The sequence below is a fragment of the Chanodichthys erythropterus genome, chromosome 23 (assembly GCF_024489055.1).
Source record: "Chanodichthys erythropterus isolate Z2021 chromosome 23, ASM2448905v1, whole genome shotgun sequence".
NCBI lineage: Eukaryota > Metazoa > Chordata > Actinopteri > Cypriniformes > Xenocyprididae > Chanodichthys > Chanodichthys erythropterus.
The window spans coordinates 2,508,418-2,530,856 of NC_090243.1; the positions used below are offsets into that span (position 1 = coordinate 2,508,418).

The 22,439-nt window shown below is 37.6% G+C and overlaps 1 protein-coding gene across 3 annotated transcripts; it reads right to left on the reverse strand.

Moving 5' to 3' along the window:
* Position 1: 1 nt before the first annotated feature.
* Positions 2 to 22,013, reverse strand: pdcd6 (programmed cell death 6). 3 transcript variants are annotated; one of them, XM_067378381.1, is made up of 6 exons: positions 21,835 to 22,013; positions 19,227 to 19,288; positions 8,199 to 8,243; positions 6,771 to 6,929; positions 3,978 to 4,087; positions 2 to 704 (listed from the first exon to the last, which is right to left on the reverse strand). In XM_067378381.1, the coding sequence occupies exons 1-6, from the start codon at positions 21,915 to 21,917 to the stop codon at positions 606 to 608; spliced, it is 558 nt and encodes a 185-aa protein (XP_067234482.1). In that variant the 5' UTR covers positions 21,918 to 22,013; the 3' UTR covers positions 2 to 605. The 3 variants fall into 3 exon arrangements, with proteins under 3 accessions (XP_067234482.1, XP_067234483.1, XP_067234484.1); XM_067378382.1 differs by lacking the exon at positions 21,835 to 22,013 and adding an exon at positions 21,737 to 21,755; XM_067378383.1 differs by lacking the exon at positions 19,227 to 19,288 and having other exon boundaries at positions 21,835 to 21,922.
* Between the last annotated feature and the right edge of the window lie 426 nt (positions 22,014 to 22,439).

The window sequence follows — 22,439 nt, forward strand, 5'->3', positions numbered from 1 at the left end:
TGAAAGACTCATTTTTAAACATGTTCCAGTTTTTAATAAAACAGATTTTTTTTGTTTTGTTATTTTAACAGTTGTAAGGCATCATGCATGAAAAAGGCATACAAAAGCATATGTACCTCCTTCCTAAAATAAAAGGTTGAATTACATTATTGTGCAGATTAAAAATATAATTCTTTACAAATATATGGAAGAGCTGACAGTCAATCCAAATAAAAGGATCTTATCATGGTGAACACAACCTGCACTCACAGTATTTCATTGTAAACATGAATTCAGCCAAAGAAAGAAACATTAGTTCATGCTTTGACATTAAGGAGGTTTATCAGAAAGCATGCAACTGAGTCTTAATATGATTTTCACAATGTTGACATTCATTAAACAGAGAGAGAGTGATATTCCATAATTCTTTCAATAATAACGGTTAAGAAATATGATATGGCTACTAACAGACGAACAAACAGACAAACAGACGGAATGAAAAGTCATAAAGATCCCATCCCCGTGACGTCCTGTAGAGGGTAGTAGTGACTAGTCTCTGCTGAAGACCGCGTGGGGAGGGACATTTGGCGTTTGGCACAGGAGAGTGCAGGTGTGCTTGTGTTGTGCTATACCACGTTGAAGACCATTGACAGATACTGCTCATACGACACCTGGATCCAGCCGTCCTGATCTGTGTCATATCGCCGGAACACGTCAGTTAACCTCTGTTTAAATAAAAATATATCCAATCAGTTTTAGGTGTACATCACTGCATTATGACAAACTGTTCCGAACCCATTTGACTTTCGTTCTTCTGCTGAACACAAAACAAGACTGTGGTCTTCTATGTAATTACAATGAACGAGGACACAAGTGTCAAGCTTAAAAAGGGACACAAAAACACCATGAAAGTATCACAAAAGTGGTCTATGAGTCAAAAGCAGTGTATTCCAAGTCTTCTGAAATTCAGATATGGTCAAGTCAAGCCCCCTTTATTTATATAGCGCTTTATACAATACAGATTGTTTCAAAGCAGCTTTATGGTGATAACAGGAAAATGATTCAATGATACAAACAGAGTTTATTTCAGCAGTACAGCAGCTCTAAAAGAAAATAGTGTAATTGTTCAGCTGAAGTCAGTTCAGTGTGTTGATTCAGTTCCATTGTAAAGATCATCAATTATTAAATTAGTTCATTTCAACTATAAAGCAGTTCTGCAGAAAACAGTGATATTGTCCAGCTCAGTTCAGTTCTCATCCAATAAAGTCAGTGCAGTCAAATCAGTAATATTGTTATGGTAATGTTCATTTCGTTTCTGACATGAGCGGTTAGCAGTAGACCAATCACAACAGGCTGGGCCAATCACAGCAGAGTAGGCTCCAGACAGGAGGGGTTTAGAAAGACTGATTAGTCTCAATTTGGTGATGTACAATGTACATTATGAGAAAATTAAAGTGTATTTTGACATTGGAAGCATGTTGTAGGAGACCCTTTAAGACAAAATCAGGAACCTTTTAAATAGCATAATAGGGGCACTTTAAAGGGATAGTTCACCCAAAAAGGAAAATTATCCCATGATTTACTCACCCTCAAGCCATCCTAGTTGTATATGACATTGAGGTGTATATTCTTTCAGACTAACACAATTAGAGATGAATCTAAAAATATCCTTAGTCCTCCAAGGTTTATAATGGTTGTGAATGGGGGCTGCATTTTGAAGCCAAAAATAATGTATCCATTCATAAAAAATAAAAAAAAGTAATCCATATGACTCAAGAGGGTTAATAAAGGCCTTCTGAAGCGAAGCAATGCGTTTTTGTAAGAAAAATATCCTTATTTAAAACTTTATAAATTCAAATAACTAGCTTCTGGCAGACGACCGTACGCAGAATGCGCAAGTCGACTTGCGCCAAATGAGTAATCGTCTGACGCGATGTATGACACAGGATGTAGGAGTAGCTTAGATGCCTCTCACGGTTCAAACAAATAGGGCTGTGCAACAAATTCAAGCTCCTCTTCTCTTATATCAAAATCCTCCGACATTTCTCTTTAAAATTTCTTGTTTTAGACTTCTAATTCGTGACCCGGGGTTTTGTTTTGCTCTCTCCTCTGAGCTTCCACGTTCGTCATTGCATCATGCGTAGGGTTACTCTTCTGCTGCAAATCGACTTACGCATTCTGTGTATGGTCATCCACCTGAAGCTAGTTATTTGAATTAAAGGTGCCCTAGAACTTTTTTTTAAAAGATGTAATATAAGTCTAAGGTGTCCCCTGAATGTGTCTGAAGTTTCAGCTCAAAATACCCCATAGATTTTTTTTTAATTCATTTTTTGAACTGCCTATTTTTTGGGGCATAATTATAAATGAGACGATTCAGGGCTACTGGCCCTTTAATTCTCGTGCTCCACGCCCACAGAGCTCGTGCTTGCCTTGAACAGTGCATAAACAAAGTTCACACAGCTAATATAACCCTCAAATGGATCTTTACAAAGTGTTCGTCATGCATGCGGCATGCATGCGGCAGATTATGTGAGTATTGTATACTGTTATATTGTTAACATTTGATTCTGAATGAATTTGCGGCTGTGCTCCGTGGCTAACGGCTAATGCTACACTGTTGGAGAGATTTATAAAGAATGAAGTTGTGTTTATGCATTATACAGACTGCAAGTGTTTAAACATGAAAATAGCGATGACTCTTGTCTCCGTGAATACAGTAAGAAACGATGGTAACTTTAACCACATTTAACAGTACATTAGCAACATGCTAACGAAACATTTAGAAAGACAATTTACAAATATCACTAAAAATATCATGTAATCATGGATCATGTCAGTTATTATTGCTCCATCTGCCATTTTTCGCTATTGTTCTTGCTTGCTTACCTAGTCTGATGATTCACCAGTGCAGATCCAGACGTTACTGCCTGCCCTTGTCTAATTCCTTTCATAATGTTGGGAACATGGGCTGGCATATGCAAATATTGGGGGCGTACACCCCGACTGTTACGTAACAGTCGGTGTAATGTTGAGATTCGCCTGTTCTTCTGAGGTCTTTTAAACAAATGAGATTTATATAAGGAGGAGGAAAACATGGAGTTTGAGACTCACTGTATGTCATTTCCATGTACTGAACTCTTGTTATTCAACTATGCCAAGATAAATTCAATTTTTCATTCGAGGGCACCTTTAATAAAAGTTTTAAATATGAATAATTTACAAAAATGCATACGTTCACTTCAGAGGGCCTTTATTAACCAACTGGAGTCATATGGATTACTTTTTTAATGGATGAATGCATTATTTTTGGCTTTCAAAAGCGGCCCCCCATTCACAACCCTTATAAACCATGGAGGACTAAGGATATTTTTAAATATATCTCCAATTGTGTTCATCTGAAAGAAGGTAGTCATATACACCTAGGATGGCTTGAGGGTGAGTAAATCATGGGATAATTTTTAGGTGAACTATCCTTTTAATACATTTTCAGTGTATAAAACTCAAAATGTGTTTCTGGGTAAAAGTGACTCAAAATGATGAAGCAGGTTACAAATCATGCAGACTGGTCAGTCAATTCATTGAAAAGATCTGATTCTTAAGAACTATTAATTCATGAAACATACATTAATTAATCTATCAAGAACTCTTCATTGAGAGCGGTGGGGAATGTCAATGTCTGCAAATAACAGCAAAAATTCAGTTTGTTGCTCACACAAAGCTATCGAATGATATCTTAAAATTACGAATATAGCGCACACCTTGCATTGACCAATTATATGCTTAAGGTTATTTTTGAGCTTTACAGTCCAAGTACACATTTACTTTCATTATTTGAAAAAGGATGGAAAGGATATTCTTCAAAAATTGTCCTTTTGTATTCCACAGAAGAAAGAAAATCATGGATTTGGAAAGTGTGGAAAAACTGACAGCATTTTCATTTCTGGATGAACTATCCTTATAAAGAAACTGCAAATGTTGCATATAACACAGATCATTACCTGTAGTACAATACAGCACTGAATGAAGTCATCAAAAGCCACTTGGCCCCTCTTCTGACGGTCAAATTTCTCTATCAGTGTGTTGTAGAACTGATCTGAAAGACGATAACCTGTGCAGAGAGAGAGAGAGGGAGAGAGAGAAGCGTTTGAAGTTAATTCAATATTTCCCTCAAGGGTGACATTACAGTTTTTTCCAATTGTTAACACACTAAAATGACATGCACAGCACAATTATTTAAACTGACACACAGAGAGCAAAACTTCTTCTCAAGTCTCCAAAAGTCTAAACACCTTTTCTGTTTTACACACATTTTGCATTTTAAAATAGCACTTTTTAAATTCACTAAATACAGTTCTCTGCATAAGACACAACAATCTGACATAAAGTCACATGTTTGCCATTTCAAAACACTGCCATTCAAAATGACACTACATGAGCTAATTGGCCAATTACATGTGCCACCTGGCCAAACACTTCAGTGGTTAATTGTTAACACTTCAATCAGGATGTAAGCACTATGGAAAGACCACAGGTGAGAACCTTTTTTTTTTACAACAACAATGGAAGACATTGCAGAGAGAGGAAGAGGAAGAGGAAGAGGAAGAGGAAGAGGGAGGTTGAGAATAAGAGGGGGAGGAAGAGTGAAAGGTAATGGTAGAGCAGGTAGAGGAGTTCATGGCCAAAGAAGACAAACACTTTCAAATGAAATCAGAGCAACCTTAGTAGATCATGTCATCAACCATGGGTTGACAATGCGTGAGGCTGGACAGAGAGTGCAGCCAAACTTGAGCCGTTTTACTGTAGCCTCTGTCATCCGGACCTTTAGACTGGAGAACAGGTATGTAACCAAAATTTCATGTAGTACACATGTAGTATACCCCATGTCATAGTGTATCAGTTGGGTGACACCTGTTTACTTAGTGTATGACATCAGCCATTCATGAACTGTACAAGTTTCCTGTACAATGAACTCTACTGTGGGGGAAAATATTTAGGCTGCATTGTCCAAGCCCTATATATATTTTTATTTTATTTTTTCTAAAGGACTGAGAGACGACACCATGGTGGAGGAAGGGGCCAAATGTTCACCGGGGTACAGGAAGCTGCCATTGTAAACTTGGTTTTGGAAAATAATGAAATCAGATTACGAGAAATTCAAAGCCACATCATCCAAGACAACACCTTATTCAACAACATTCAACAAGTTAGTCTGTCCACATTGGCTCGCATTCTCAAGCGAAACCAAATCAGAATGAAACAACTTTATAAGGTGCCGTTTGAGAGAAACTCTCAAAGAAACAAAGAGTTCAGACGAGCATATGTGGATGTAAGTACTATATTAACTGCAGTACACTACACACAACATTGTTTCCCAGTGTACTGGATAACACCATATTGAGTGATTTTTGTTCTTTGTTTTCAGGGAGTACTGGAAATGGATGCTCATGCAATCCCACATGAGTTCATCTTTATAGATGAGGCTGGGTTCAACCTAGCAAAGACCAGAAGAAGGGGAGAAACCTCATTGGCCACAGAGCCATTATAGATGTTCCTGGCCAACGTGGTGGGAACATCACAATGTGCGCTGCCATCTCCAATATGCATGGTGTCCTCCACCGTCATGCCAAACTTGGACCATACAACACAGCCCATATTCTCACATTTCTGGACAGACTTCACAACATTCTCATACCACCAGAGCGTATGAATGATGCAGACCATCAAAGAAACCGGTACGTTGTAGTATGGGACAACGTGAGCTTTCATCGTGCAGCCCCAGTCCAAAACTGGTTTGCTGACCACCCAACATTTCTCGTGCAATACCTCCCACCATACTCACCATTTCTGAACCCCATAGAAGAATTCTTTTCGGCATGGCGGTGGAAGGTATACGACCGGCAGCCCTTTGTGCGCATGCCTCTTGTGCAGGCCATGGAAGAGGCATGTGATGAGATTGATGTGGGTGCAATTCAGGGATGGATAAGGCACTCAAGGCGCTTCGTCCCTAGATGTCTGGCAAGGGAAGATATTGCCTGTGATGTTGACGGGCGTTGTGGCCAGACCCGGCTGTGCGGCAAGATGCTGCCTAATTATTTTTCTTTTTTTTTTTGTTTTGTTTTTTTTACTGTAATATTTTTTTTTTCAGAAATTTTCTTTTTCAGTTTACTTTTTTTGTAAGAATATTTTTGTTCAGTCCCATGTAAATATATCTGCTGTGCTTATGTTGTACTGACTTGTTTACTGTAGTGAAGGAAAAAAAATAAAAATGTTGCAACAGCATGTGTGTGCATCTGCAAATATTTCTGTGCATGTGAACAATCTGATACATATTTTAGTATTATGGCAAAGCATACTAAAGATGGGGGTGCTTTTCATTATGCCCAACAGTGTGTAGGTGGTTAGGCAAAAATCTGGTAATATGAATGAAGTGTGTGCCATTTCATGCAAAAGTTTGATTTTGATAATGTTATGTGTAGTTTCGGTTGCAGTGCTTCATTTTGCAGGATATATGAGGTATTTTGCAGTTTGGGTGTGTGGTTTTGTGAATTGTGTTAAGTGTTTTGATAAAACCAGACTAGTTTGAAAAATTGTGTGTTAGCAATTGGAAAAAACTGTAATAATTTTCCATCAGTGGTTCCATCAGTTTATTTGTCCTTCCTCTTATTGGTTTTGTGCATCAGTGTCCCTGCCTCTCATTCCTACAGGATTTTCTTCTAAACACCTCACTGAATGCATCCATCACCTCCGGCTTTCCATTAATAGCAGTCAACAAGTAAGCATTACGAACTCACCAAAGCCGGTGAGAGCCTGTTTGAGCTCGTTCTTGTCGATAAACCCTGAGTTGTCCCTGTCGTAGGTGCGGAAGATGTTCTGCCAGTCTGTGATGTACTTCCAAACGCCAGCAAACTCATTGAAGTTGACACCGCCTTTGTTCTCCCGATCAAACATAGCTGAAGAGAAAAGAAAGCATTTAGGCAATATTTAGTCACATTTAATCCTCAAATTTTACGGTTTATTGCGCTACTTTGCTGTTGTGGTAAAGTGACTGGTGAATGTCTGTCAAAACCATTTATTATGTTTACAAAGTACGGTTCATAACATTTTGCCCTGGATTGGAAAAGATTGAGTACAAGACCGAAGCTTAAAAACTGTCTGAGATCGACAAAAACAGGTGGTAATGTATCCCAGAAAGATCATGATTGAGCTGTTACAATGCCCAAGTGTATTAACTTGCTGTGCTGAAAGCGATTGACTTATTCTGGAGTGAAGAATCATTATACATGGTCAATTATTATTGACTAACTTTCTCAAGAAAAGCTCTGATGATTTCGGTTGCTTAAGAAAAAAATCTTCAACTTTAAAGGCAGATGACAGCTCCATGCTTCCAGTTTGAGCTGAAACAACTAAACCTTTCTAAGCTAAATGTGGTAATAGGAATCTAGGTTGTCATGGAGCTCACAAACAAACAGAGGATCGTGGGACAAAAGAGAAAAAGCGAATAGCTATTTCTCAATTCTAAGAATGCAAAGAATGGCTTGTGTTTTCGTGGAGACCGGTCTTGCCAGGCTACCTTGAAAGAACAAACTGGGAAGGACATGTGGACAGAGAACGCATCCTTGTGAGAACTGAGATCTTGTTGCTCGACTGACCGTTCAGCACATATTAGGCAGTGGGACAGCATCAACCAACGCATAATAAATAAAGCATAACATCGCAGATGTCATTACCTATTAAAATGTTTACTTGCGTTATTGTTATTATTTGATATCTTTTACTTTATATGAGTATGTATATTTAATGTTCGCTCTGTCAACGACAAGATTCTTTTAAAGCCGCAGGCTTTCTATTAAAAATTTATTTAAATTATGCTAAACAAAACAGCAAATGCTTACTTTCACAAGCTGTCTAATATTTGCGAACTTTCAGCAGGAATCTCTTGAATGAGAACAGAGAAGATGTTTAAAGCTTACAGGCTTACGCCGTCTGCCCACGATGACTTTTGGGTTTTTTAATGTTTCTTTTGAGTCTGCACATCCTCGATATCAAGAACACATTCAGGTACTTTCATGCATTCTCTGTACTTGCGTTCTTGAGTATTGAAACTGAACTTTGACGGTTGATGATTACGTAGTATGAGAACAGAAGATCGCTAAAGAACGCACATCAAGAAACGGCCAATGAATATGGTTTTGTGAATACAAGACAATAATAATACTCACATATAATTGATCTGACGGTCACAGGGTTGAAAGGTGTCCATGTACCTGGAGATGAAACAAAACAGATAACAATCAGTTTCCATTTAAAACTAAATTATTAAAACAACAAACAGAAGCTTGAATCAATTTGCCAATCATTCCTGTAAGCAAAATGTTGATAAATTTATGTTATGTCATGCATTGGGACGTATTTAAGTATATGTATATTTATATAGTAATATACAGGGCAATAAATATTTATTTTTCATGTCTGTATAATTAAAAGTTAATGGCCTGGTTTCACACACAGGACTTAGGATTAGGATTCATTTCAATTAGGGTATTTAAGTAGCTTTTATAAACATACCCTAGAAAAAAAAACATTACTTGTGTGCATCTTAAAGGTGCCCTAGAATCAAAAACTGAATTTACCTCGGCATAGTTGAATAACAAAAGTTCAGTACATGGAAAAGACATACGTTGAGTTACAAACTCCATTGCTTCCTCCTTCTTATATAAATCTCATTTGTTTAAAAGACCTCCGGAAAACAGGCGAATCTCAACATAACACCGACAGTTACGTAACTGTCGGGATCATTAATATGTATGACCCCAATATTTGCATATGCCAGCTCATGATCAAGGCATTACACAAGGGCAGGTATTTAACGTCTGTGCACAGCTAAATCATCAGACTAGGTAAGCAAGCAAGGACAACAGTGAAAAATGGCAGTTGGAGCAATAATAACTGACATGATCCATGATTACATATTTTTAGTGATATTTGTAAACTGTCTTTCTAAATGTTTCGTTAGCATGTTGCTAATGTATTGTTAAATGTGGTTAAAGTTACCATCGTTTATTACTGTATTCACGAAGACAAGAGCTGTCGCTATTTTAATTTTTTAAACACTTGCAGTCTGTATAATTCATAAACACAACTTCATTCTTTATAAATCTCTCCAACAGTGTAGCATTAGCCCATTAGCCACAGAGCATAGCCTCAAACTCATTCAGAATCAAATGTAAACATCCAAATAAATACTATACTCACAAGAGTCGAAGCATGCATGCAGCATGAATGACAAACATCTTGTAAAGATCCATTTGAGGGTTATATTAGCTGTGTGAACTTTGTTTATGCACTGTATAATTGCACTTATAGTCAAGAGCTCGGGAGGGCAGGGAGCGAGAGATTTAAAGGGGCCGCGCAGCCTGAATCGATGCATAGTTAATGATGCCCCAAAAATAGGCAGTTAAAAAAATCTAATTAAAAAAAATCTATGGGGTATTTTGAGCTGAAACTTCACAGACACATTCAGGGGACACCTTAGACTTATATTACATCTTTTGAAAAGACGTTCTACGGCACCTTTAAGACAAAACAATGGCAGTGACGTATTTTAAGATGTGTCAAATGCAAGTTGCTTTCAGTTAAAACAGCTCAAACCTGCATTTTAGTCTTGGACTAGCTTTAGCCTTGTCTGTGAAACGAGGGGTATATTTTGCTTATTTGCTTAACTAGCTTATCTTTATGCATTACTAACTTTATTATTAGTTTTTGATATATATTCTATAATATAATTTATATTTATACTACAGAACTGTTGAATGCTTGATTCTGGTGAAAGTTCTGATTGACAGATGTTGAATTATAAGAAAAATGTTGCACACCTGAACTCTGCTTCAAGTGGTGGCCGCATTACCACCTTGGTTGTGCATTATTTTATAATAATTCAGAGTCCCGTCATCAATATTCCCTTACAATATAATATATTCCTATACTGTGTATGAGTCAATTAATGATATAGTGTCATATTACAGAGATTACTTTAGCAGAGAAGATTTACTTTCAATGTGTCCTTGTTGCAGTATGACTGCACAATTAAGTTCTGAAGAATATTAATTAACATGTACTTACTATAAGTTTAGCGTTACTTGTAATTATGCATCATTTACATTTATTACTATAGTAAATACACAGATCAGGCATAACATTATGACCACCTTCCTAATATTGTGTTGGTGTTGGCCAAAACAGCCCTGACCCGTCGAAGCATGGACTCCACATGTGCTTTGGTATCTGGCACCAAGATGTTAGCAGCAGATGCTTTGAGTCCTGTAAGGTGTGAGGTGGAGCCTCCGTGGATCAGACTTGTTTGTTCAGCACATCCCACAGATGCTCGATTGGATTGAGATCTGGGGAATTTGGAGGCCAAGTCAACACCTCAAACTCGTTGTTGTTCTCCTCAAACCATTCCTAAACCATTTTTGCTCTGTGGCAGCGTGCATCATCCTGCCGAAAGAGGCCACAGCCACCAGGGAATACAGTTTCCATGAAAGGGTGTACATGGTCTGCATCTATGCTTAGGTAGGTGGTATGTGTCAAAGTAACATCCACATGGATGGCAGGACCTAAGGTTTCTCTGCAGAACATATTCCAAAGCATCACACTGCCTCCGCCGGCTTGCCTTCTTCCCATAGTGCATCCTGGTGCCATGTGTTCCCCAGGTAAGCGACGCACACACACCCAACCATCCACGTGATGTAAAAGAAAACGTGATTCATCAGACCAGGCCACCTTCTTCCATTGCTCCATGGTCCAGTTCTGATGCTCACGTGGCCACTGTTTGCGCTTTCGGCGGTATATAGCGGTCAGCATGGGCACCATGACTGGTCTGTGGCAGTCTACGCAACAAACTGCGATGCACTGTGTATTCTGACACCTTTCTATCAGAACCAGCATTAACTTCTTGAGCAATTTGAGCTACAGCAGCTTGTCTCTTGAATCGGACCACACGGGCCAGCCTTCGCTCTCCACGTGCATCAATGAGGCTTGGCCGCCCATGACCCTGTCACCGGTTCACCACTGTTCCTTCCTTGGACCACTTTTGATAGATACTGACCATACAGACCGGGAACACCCCACAAGAGCTGCAGTTTTGGAGATGCTCTGCCCATTTTTTCTGCTTCTAACACATCAACTTTGAGGACAAAATGCTCACTTGCTGCCTAATATATCCCACCCTCTAACAGGTGCCGTGATGAAGAGATAATCAGTGTTATTCACTTCACCTGTCAGTGGTCACAGTGGTTATGCCTAATTGGTGTAAATCAGGGATGGACAACTCCGGTCCTGGAGGGCCAGTGTCCAGCAGAGTTTAGCTCCAACCCTAATCAAACACACCTGAACCAGCTAATCAAAGTCTTTAGGATTAGTAGAAAGTTATAGGCAAGTGAGTTTTTATCAGGGATGGAGATAAACTCTGCAGGACACTGGCCCTCCAGGACCGGAGTTGTCCATCCCTGGTGTACATGTACCAAGAGTAACGAACACATTCAAATAGCAAGTGTTACCAAAAGAGTTACCAAACCTTTATGCACCTTTTAAAAAGGGAATGACATTTTAATAAAAACTCTTTTTCTACATTACAAAAATCCACACTGGGTAACACTTATTCAATAGAGTCAGATTTCATATCATTTTTAAGACAGCCAGTGGTCACAACACAGCTGTATGTTTCTATTTTAATCATGTTCCTCTATTCATGTACAGTCTCCTTTGGGCTTGATTTGTAATGCCTGTGGTGAGATCACTAGTGAGTGGCATTATGGTCATAACATGAAGGTAGTAAGAAAGACATTTCAGGTACACTTCAGTAGGCACCCTTTACTGACCTTGAGGAACACACTTTATAGTCTATTTAGGTCAGTCTCTGATCCCAGCTCAGTGAACCCTCCCTTTCTGCTCTGGCTGAAATAACACTATCATTTGTTTGAGCGTGCTTATCTTAGCACACCTACAACACAGAGTGGGCGTACTCTGACTAACACCACCAGAAGACACAGGAGTGAAACGTACAGCTGTAAAATAAAGCCATTCTTCTTCGCAATGCTGAGTCATGGCCTCACACACACTGACAGAGCCGCTATGAGAGAGAGGAAGGACTTGCACTGGTGAATAATCAGGATGCTCCCCTAGTTAATGGAAAGAGGATAAATGTGAATAGCCCAGGGAAGCAGGAAAAACAGAAGGGAAAAATAACCTTTGTAATGAAAGGAAGTGTGTTCCTGCCCAAAAAAAAAACAAAAAACAACACACACACACACACAAAAAAAAACATTTCAGCCACCAAGGTCACCCTGACCATATTAGGTAGGCTACTGGAAATAGTGTGAATAGCATGGTGCCATCTCAGAGGGAGAATGGCTGCTAGTAGCAAGGACTGGAGAGGAGGCGGGTCTGAATTCAGGCACAAAGACGCCCCTATGTGCTGCACACTGGCTCCAGTCACAGCACTGCCCACTCCAGAGGAATCATGGAAAAACAGCAACATTCACATCAATTCACTAGACAAGTCTGCCGCATACAACAACACTGCATGTTAACACAAGGACTTCTTTTAAAAATCATATTCAAGAGACAAACACAGCTGATAAAACATAATTTCATGTTAAGAGACTAGGCTTAGAAAAAGATGCTATAATAGCATAAAGGGCCAAAAATGAGCTTTTTACTACAGCTTTCAGAGGTGAGTGAACTAAGAAATTTACTGGATGTACAAATTTATTTTTATAAAACTTTATTATTATTAAAAAAAATACATAAAATATATTTTTGTCCTTATGACAACAGAATTACGGCTGTTTTTGAGTATTTGTGAAACAGCACAGGCAGGCTTATATAAACCAGTCTCCGTTTTTTTGTGAAACCGAATATTCAAGAAACATAGACTTTTTTCTTTTTTACAGAAATTAATCATTTTATTCAGCAACTATGCAATTAAATTGACCAAATGTGCCAGTAAAGACTTGTTCATGATTACAGACTTATATTTCAAACAAATGTTGTTCTTTTGAACTTTCTATTCGAAAATGTACAACAGTTTTCACAAAAACATATTAAGCAGCACAACTGTTCTTAACATTGCTAATAATAAGAAATGTTTCTTGAGCACCAAATCATCATGTTAGAATGATTTCTGAAGGATCATGTGACACTGAAGACTGGAGTAATGGCTGCTAAACAAAATTAAGCTTTGCCATCACAGGAATAAATTACATTTTATAGTATGTTAAAGTAGAAAACATTTTAAATTGTAATAATAATAATAATATTTTACAACATTACAGTTTTTACTGTATTTTTGATTAAATGAATTCAGCCTTGTTGAGCATAAGAGACTTCTTTCACAAACATTAATAAAACTCACCAAGATTTTTATTTTTAGTTTCTCATATTTCTGTTTTGTTGATCTACAGTGAGGAATTTTCCTCATAAATGTCACTGTGTCACCACATGGAAGTGAAAAAAAAGAACAGATAAATGTCTAGTGATCCAGTAAATTGTCCTCTGAGTTCAAAGTTGTTTGTAACAGACACTTTTCTATATATCTGAGTCTACTGTATCACTTTCATCAGTGAAGGTCAGACTGTCATTCATAAAATATGAATTTTAATTTTTAATTTTAAAGGGATAGTTCACCCAAAAATGAAAATTTGATGTTTATCTGCTTACCCCTAGCGCATCCAAGATGTAGGTGACTTTGTTTCTTCAGTAGAACACAAATTATGATTTTTAACTCCAACCGTTGCCGTCTGTCAGCCGTATAATGTGTCAATGGGAACTCCATCTATGTCCAACTGCGTTCAGCACTCGCATAGTGAGGTCTGATCATGCTCTGACAACGGAAGTGATGTCTCGCTCTCATTGAAGTATAAGCACGAGACATCACTTCCGTTGTCAGAGCGCGATCAGACATCACTAAGCGAGTGCTGAACGCAGTTGGACATAGTGGTGTATTAGAGGTAAAAAAACTATATAAATACTGTTCTGTTTCTCACACAAACCGATCGTTTCGTGTCTTAGGACATCAATGTGTCGTCACGAGCCGCAGGGTTTAATTTGGACTTGTCTAAGCAAGTTTTATTTACTCTTATAAAAGAAGTTCCCATTGACACACATTATACAGCTGACAGACTGAAACGGTTGGAGTTAAAAATCATCATTTGTGTTCTACTGAAGAAACAAAGTCACCTACATCTTGGATGCACTGGGGGTAAGCAGATAAACATCACATTTTCATTTTTAGGTGAACTATCCCTTTAAACCATGTAATGTTACAGTTGAAGTTCACATCAAAGTTTGTTAAACTGTGTAATCAGACTTGTATAGCATTTTGACCGTACATTGTGTTAATTAAATTAGGACTGGTATAGATATGTAAATGTGATATGTCAATGTCTGATTATACATCTCTGAATCCAACCACACCACAAGCAAACAACCCTAAAAACTCTGCTTTCAGACACCAAACCACATCTCAGAGAAATAAGTGAGTCAGGCACTGTAGTCCTATAAAAAGGTCAAACATGGCTAAACAGTCCTAACAGCAAGTTTAAATGTTTTCATTTCCATTTATCCTTTTTGAGTAAAATTCATTATGCTCTGGTCACAGGAGTGAAATTATAATGCAACTTGGCTGGAGTCAGTGAGCTGAACGGTTATGACATGGTAAATCACAGCTGCCCACTGCCACTGCCTCACTTCCTTACAGCAAAGACCTCTGATATAAATCTATGTGAACAGCAGCTCTCCAGCAAACACCTAGAGCAGCATCAGAGAAAATCAAGAGTGCATAAATATGTTGAGCCAGCTAAACGACAGAGCTGAGAGGGGACCACTTTTACTGTAAGATAAACATAAAATCAGACACCCTAAAAAAACAACAGTTAGAGACAAAAGCGGGGTAGGGATCAACAGGAATTATTATTTTTTTTGAATAACAGTGACGTCTTGGACAATTAAAGGTGGGGTCAGCTATATTTGAAAAACACTGTTTGGAAGTTAGTCGGACAGACACCAACAACAAACGTGTAACGAATCAGCATTGGGGGTGTATGATGGTCGAGGAGAGAGAATGAGCAAGAGGGAGATTTTAAGAAAGTCTGCAGAAAGAGATGAGACACAATACAAAAGAGCTCAAAAGAATATCTCTGGAATGAAGGTTTATGACTGGGCAAGTGCTTTAGGACCCACGTTAACATTAGAAAAGCTTTCCAACGCTGGAGAGAGCTAAGCAATAAAATCTGAAAACAGACGCAGTGTTTAGCGTCATTGTTAGCGCACTTGTCTCGCCTGCCAGCAGCGATCGGAGTTCAAGACCGACTCGGAACAGAGAGGTTAGGATTGGAGGGTGAGTTTTGGAGGCGGAGGAATTAAGAAAGGGGTGTGTTTGCTTTGGGTTGATTTCAAATATCAACAAAGTCCAACAGCGTTTTTGAAATATGGCTTACCCCACCTTTAAGAGAAGTGTTAGTTCAACATAATGATAATAATTTTGTATTTTTTATGAACAGCTGTCAATGGATAATAAACATTTTCTATATTTTAGTGAGTAAATATTGTGGTAAAAATGTAAATGTCATTTGTCATTACTGAATTGTTTATGTATCAGCATTGTATAAGTCATCCTGTTCAATAATGTAATTTGCTAGTAATTTAAAACTAATACTCGAATCTGTTTGGTCAAAATGATGCTTGCTCTGAAAAAAAAAAAAAAAAAAAGCTATTTCAGAGGAATTTCATTAATATCAAGATACAAAGCTGGAAAATATTGAGAGATGCATACACTCTTAAAAATAAAGGTTCCAAAATTAGGTTTTTGCAGTGATGCCATATTAGAAACATTTTAGGTTTCCCAAAGAATCTTTCAGTAAACAGTTCTTAAAAGAACCTTTTTTCTTAGTGTAAAAAACTATAAAGAACTGCAGAGTGCAGACATATATAGACATATTCAGCATATAAGTGTTTAAGGTCAGACCCATAGCATGACTGCTGTGTCCCTGAGGTGCATTCAGAGACTCAGAGAACAGAGTAATGGACATTTGCAGTGCTGAAAGGCTTGACCTGACCACAGAACCAATAATCTAAGCACAGAATGCAGGGAGGCACCAACCATACACTACATACTCAAACAATGTGTGTCTGTTTTCAAACCTCTGCAAAAGAACACAATTGGTGTATTACTTCATAATATCACATGGTTACTAGTACAATGTTACACAGATCTATACATCATGATGCAGTGCCACTGAAATGTATAGAGTGCGACAGTGGCATATGTGCTGTAACACAGCATTGCGCTGCAGCAGTGTTGACAGGAACATGCGCTGGGATCATTGAACCGTTCAGCTTAAACTCACACAGCCAACTCTCAAGAATGATTACAGAGTTTCCTGCTAATTCTGCACCTTATTGAAATGAAGACTACATCAACCTTTCTGCTCAGAGCAGATAACAGCTTCTGGCAGTAGTGAAAGAACTCTGACCCACTTTGGCAGCAAAGCCATATGCTCATGAAGCAGAATAGGATAAGGAGATATTAGAGATATATGGCACATTTCATGAGTAAGACTTTGGTGTCCTATTACTTTTTAAACATTGGTGGCACAAAAATTACAATGTTTTCAGTGAGAAAGCCTGGAAGCCTTGTTTCCGCCATGGAATAAAAAATAAAAAAGGTACTTGTGACTTTTTTATAGGGCTGCAAATATGATTATTTTGATAATCTATTATCAACTAATATTACATCTGGAATACGTAATATACTGCACTTTTTATTTTATTTTTTTGAAAAAAAAAATAATAATAATAAATTCTAGCTAACTACCAAGTTTATGGTCACTGAATGGCTTTTCTGAGGTAAATGTAATGCTGTTTACAAGCTGTTTTATTGATGTCTTTCCCCAGTTGAAAATTGTACTGATTCTTTCAACATACCTTCTGATGTTCATTCATGTTTATTATAACTAGTAGTAAAAAAGAAGAGATGATACAACCCTCTACAATGCGACTAAATCTTCACTCTGGGCGACTAAATAATGTCTATCATTAGCCAATGGCTAATAAATTCTTAGGTTTTACTTGCCAGTGTGCGTGTTAGAGGATAATTTTAGCATAGATATATTTTCACTCGCTGACTGAGCACTTGAGAGTTTTGCTCTCCATCAAGCGATCTGTAATATTACAAATTTTAAATGCAAATGCAAATAAATGCAAATTTAGTGTGAAGACACATGACTCGCCGTCGCTTTGCTGAGAGCGCTGTTTCTCTCACACACATGCAAAAAAGAGAGAGAGAGCGAGAGTCTTACATATCATGCAGGATAAACGCGTCACATGTAAACGACATTCTTTGTTGTGTTTTCCTATCAAATTACAGAGATCATTTGGAATTATTCAGCTTTTAACAACAGCTTTGAACTGAGGTGCTAATGCGATCTGTCATGACACATTAAAGAGCTACAAAACCTCATTTATTGCTTGAATTTCATAGTAAAATTGACAGAATTTAAAAGCTGAAACTTTGTTTTATATCATAAGTAACCTGCTCCATCTCGTCTGTTGGCGCTTTGTCAGTGTTCTCTTTGCTCCGTGATGCATTTTTCGCTGCGTGAGAAAATGGCATGAGTCTGAATGTGTGAGAGTTGACAGCCCTACATATGACAGAATTTTTTTATTTAGTTTTTTAGTTATGTTAAACTTTCCCACACTCTACTGTGGTTCGTCTTCCTTCGCGCTCCGAAACGCTGTGTCGTCTTCTATTGGATTTCATCCAGGAGGGCTGCATTAGTACTGCGCTAGAGCACCCCACTGGTCACATTGTGTTATTGCAGGCCCTTATTGCCAACATTGCAGTTAGAATTGCGAGATATAAATTTGCAACTGAAAGAAAACGTCAAGAAGTTGCAATTACTTTTATTCTGTGGCAGAAACAAGCTTCCATAGATATGTTTGATAGTATTAGTTAGTATTAGCTAAGTATTAACTAGAATAAAGTTAGCCTTGCATGAAAAGTAGCTAATTTTTAAATGCATCAAATGTCTGGATCCTTCCTTCAGCTGGTGATTTAGGCCTGTTACCTCAGAGGTCTCGACTTCCTGTCCCACATTTTGCATTTTATATTTTCTCCATTACAAAAAAGAAACTTTCCTTATAACACTCCTTATAACACAAAAATAATATCATGTCGGGGAGACATAACAGTTAATTTCATTCCATTTTCTCAATTTTTACACAAATTCATTGACTGCACTCACCAAGTTAAAGGGATAGTTCACTCGAAAATTAAAATTCTATCATGATTTACTCACCCTCACCCAAACCTGTATGAATTTTTCTTCAGCTGAACACAAAAAAAAAGATATTTTGAAGAACGTCAGTAACCAAGCAGTTGATGGACCCCATTGACTTCCATAGTATTTTTTCTCCCATACTATGGAAGTCAATGGGGTCAATCAACTGTTTGATTACCCATATTCTAGTAATATATTATTTTGTGTTCAGCAGAAGAAAAATCTTACAGGTTTGGAACAACTTGAGGGCGAGTAAATGATAGAATTTTAATTTCTGGTTGAACTATCCCTTTAAATCTTCAACCCTCTTATGTAAGTTATTATAAGAAAAAAATTAAACAAATTCTTTGATTTCTGGGAAATATAAGTTTATCAAAGTGCACTGAAAGTATCTGGAATCTCCTATAGTTACCCTCAACATCGAACAGTATTATGGTAATTGCATGAACGAGAACTTTTGTCACTTTGGACATCTTCATTAAGCAACAATACGGTTAACAATCTTTAAAGATCATCATACAGAATGTGATCACTGAAATAAAAAATAAAAAATAAATGAAAGACCCATTTATAGTTCAACAAAATTAAAGAATATTTCCATATGGAAATATCAGCATGGCACATGTAAATGCAAAAAGTCATCCGCCAAAAAATCATACCACCAAAAATAATAGTGTTGACAAAAGCATCAGATGACTGTTGACGTAAAACATTTACTGTGTGTATAAGAAACACATTTTTCTGCTGTAAAAGAAACCTGGTTCCTTAAATAGCCTGATATTCTCTAAAATAAAAGCTAGAATGGATAACACACCATGTTTATACTTAACGCCCTTTGCTGAACATTTATCTTTCATTCGTTTGACTACAAAGTAAGAAAAAAGGGAAAAAAATGGGAAAAAATAAACATACCATTTGATAATGCCTGCTGAAGCTCTGTGTCTGATATTGCCCCGCTCCTGTCTTTATCTACCCTGGAGAAAACAGAAACATTTTTGATCATTTGCTAGCCAAAATAATGTAATTCATGTTAAAAACCTTTGTTTTAGTGAATGGCTGAAATACAATAATGAGTTCTAAAACTGTAATGGGACAAATAGGAAACAATCTCAGGATGTGTGGGCCTGCTCAAATGAAACTGAAAGTAAAAGCTTATATGGAGAACAATTCAGAAACTACAGGTTTCTGAAAACATGAAATAATCAGGGTTTTTTGTCCAACTAAAAACATTTTCTTCTCCTTTGAGTTTACATATGGCACATTTTAGAAAAGCATGTCTTGGGAAGCCATTTGATTTGTTCTTTCATTTGCTCACATATTCATTCATTCGTTCATTGAGGTTGCGAAGGCGCGGCCCCATGCTGATATTTTTATGATTCATTTCAGTCAAGGCATGTCAGAGACTTTAAAGGAGGGAAAGTTTGTCTCACACAGAGCGGGTTGACTATTTCTGCTTTTGGGAGTGTCTTTTTCCATTACACATAAGCCATAAATTGTAAAAAGGACACGTTTCCATTACAAGCCTTCTGAGCTGAATTGAAGCGAATGTTATTCCATGTGGAAATTGCATGTATTATTTGGTCTGTTTTGTAATAAAAAGCTTATGGTAGAAAAGGATTGGCTTTTACAAAATCCTCTGCTACACTATGATGAAATAAGCACCAAGCAATATGCCTAGCACACCAACAAAACCCCAGTATTTCTAGCCAGCTGAGGAAAAAAAAAACATAGAAAAACAGAAGTGACGGGCAAGAGAGAGGCCTCCTCAATAATTCGGACAGCTAAATCCTTGAAAGAGAGTTTAGTCTGGGCTATAACCACAGTAAACTGTGAAAGGAATGTCTTGTTGGCTTGTTTATCCAACAAGACCTTGCCCAACCAGGCAATATTTGAACTCGTGACTCTTATTCACACAAGGAATTCAGAAACAACTGTCAACTTCAGTCACTCTTTATGTACAAGTAAATTCTGATAAGAAGTGGTTTGAGAATCATTTTCTAGCTGGACTGACTAAACCAGAGACATCTGGATCATTACTCACTTTTACCTTTATGGAAAGTGGAAAAAAACACAAATTTCTCCAGCTTTATAAAGTGAGTGGCTTTGGTTTTCCTAGTGTTTCAGTAGACTTTCCAACTGAGCTTTTTCCACTCACTTCCCATTCCCAATAACATCACAGCGACCATTATTGCTATGAGTCCATGGAGTCCAAGGAGCAACACAGAGAATAGAGAAGTTCTGATAGAAAATTCTGTGAAAAGTGTATAAATAAATAATAAAAAAAATATGATTAAACTAATAATAAAAATTTTATAAAAAGACTAAGAGATTTTATTAAACAAATAAATAATCCATCTAACAGTACAGTACTATAGTGAGTAGAAATGTGTAATAATGGAACATAATAGCAAATAATATTTTATACATATTTATAATATACATTTTTCACAGTCTTTATATATAGATGTCTTTTACATACTTTCCCTCACACGAGGATGATAATAATTGGGGGTGTGTGGTTTCTAACAGATTGAAAACCCTTGCAATAATAATAATACACTACTAGGTCATATACACCAAAAGCAATCATATTCCAGCCATAAAATGACACTATTCACTTTGCAGTTCAACGGTGTGACGGAAACTCTTAAGTAATACACACGCTCACATATGACTCACATGTAATGTACAGATAAACACTGGTGACTCACTAACTTTAGACATTCCCGAGTCATATGACCAAGGAACAGTTTGATTTGATATTGAGGATATTACTTCAACTTGAATGTTGCTAGGTTACGCTGAGTCTGTTTCAGCGTTTGGAAGGCAGCGTAATGTTCTAAGAAGCGTTTGTACAAGTTCAAAACGAAAGTTGAACTACTTGTAACTTGCCACGGCATCTCAAAATCGTCAACATAGTGACGCGAAGGCCAGATACGTCAGTATGTGTACATAAACCAACAATTAAAAAAAAAAAAAAAAGAAGAACGCGTCCCGTGTGAACGACTCAATCCTCTGCAGTATTACGTTACATAATTTATTACTATAGAGACGAGCAACTTTGTTAAACCAAAACAACTCACTCTCCGCTCACTTATATGTTGCTTGTGTGTTTGTGTGTGCATATATAACATTTTCGAATACCATATTAAGACGGCATTTCTGTGTGTGTAATAATACGCACAATTGGATAGTATTCGAAACTTAAAAGCTACGCAAAGGCGTATTCGAGTTATTCTCGTTTGCAATAGAAACTGAGTAACTGTGTTGAATGGCTTGATAATGAAAGTCAGACGAGAAGAGTCTGCTCTCCGCTGAAAAGCAATAGAAATGCGGCGGGAGTAACTACAAAACATTTTTGCGACAACATGCTTTTGCGAGCTATACAACCCTCTACTAAAGTTTCCTAGCGCATTTCGTACCTTCTTGTACGTGACTTGCAAGAACATGCTCTTTCCTGCTGCGCTTGTCAAATCGACAGGCGTTCAAATGCGGAATCGGTGGTCGTGTTTTCACTCACCTCTGAAATATATTCCATAAAAAGCCTTGATCCGGCGGCGCGCTGTTATAGTGAGGTGGTCTATACTGGTTATGGTAGGCCATGTCCACGGCTTGCCACGCTAAATGATCAAATGTGCTCTATGAGCAGCTAGATTCAACTTGCTTAAATCTGACTAAAAAATTCTTCACGCAGAGGCGTGGCGTGAAACTCCCCACTTCCCATTAAAAATTAGCGGACGTCACACGGGACCGCCCCCTTCGAGTTCTGCCGGGGCTTTCTGCTGTTTTGATTGGCTCGTCTCATGTCAGCGCGGAGTGTTTGCGCTAAATGGGCGGGACAAACAGTCTGACTAATGGAAAATGTGAACTGTTCCTAAATGAAATATTTCTGTTTGCTTCAGAATGACAGATTTCGACAGGATAAATTTATTTTTCCACAAAATCCAAGGGTATTCAAGGCCAAAGTGATAAATGTGATGGCGTTTGTATGGTAAAATAATTTATTAGACAATCTTACAGTGAATAAATTGTCACAGAAATAAATCATTTGTCATTGTGTCACCTTTGTTAAACTATACGTTAAAAAAATGTGTTTTTGATCTGAGTGTTAAAGTCATTACACGC

What these genes read in the sequence shown, in the direction of transcription:
- pdcd6 (XM_067378381.1), bottom strand. Translation starts at nt 21,917, where the DNA reads ATGGCCTACCATAACCAGTATAGACCACCTCACTATAACAGCGCGCCG. An exon ending in TTATGGAATATATTTCAGAG is followed by an intron (nt 19,289 to 21,834) that starts GTGAGTGAAAAC and finishes TGTTTTCTCCAG; the next exon opens with GGTAGATAAAGACAGGAGCG. An exon ending in GACCGTCAGATCAATTATAT is followed by an intron (nt 6,930 to 8,198) that starts GTGAGTATTATT and finishes TTTTCTCTTCAG; the next exon opens with CTATGTTTGATCGGGAGAAC.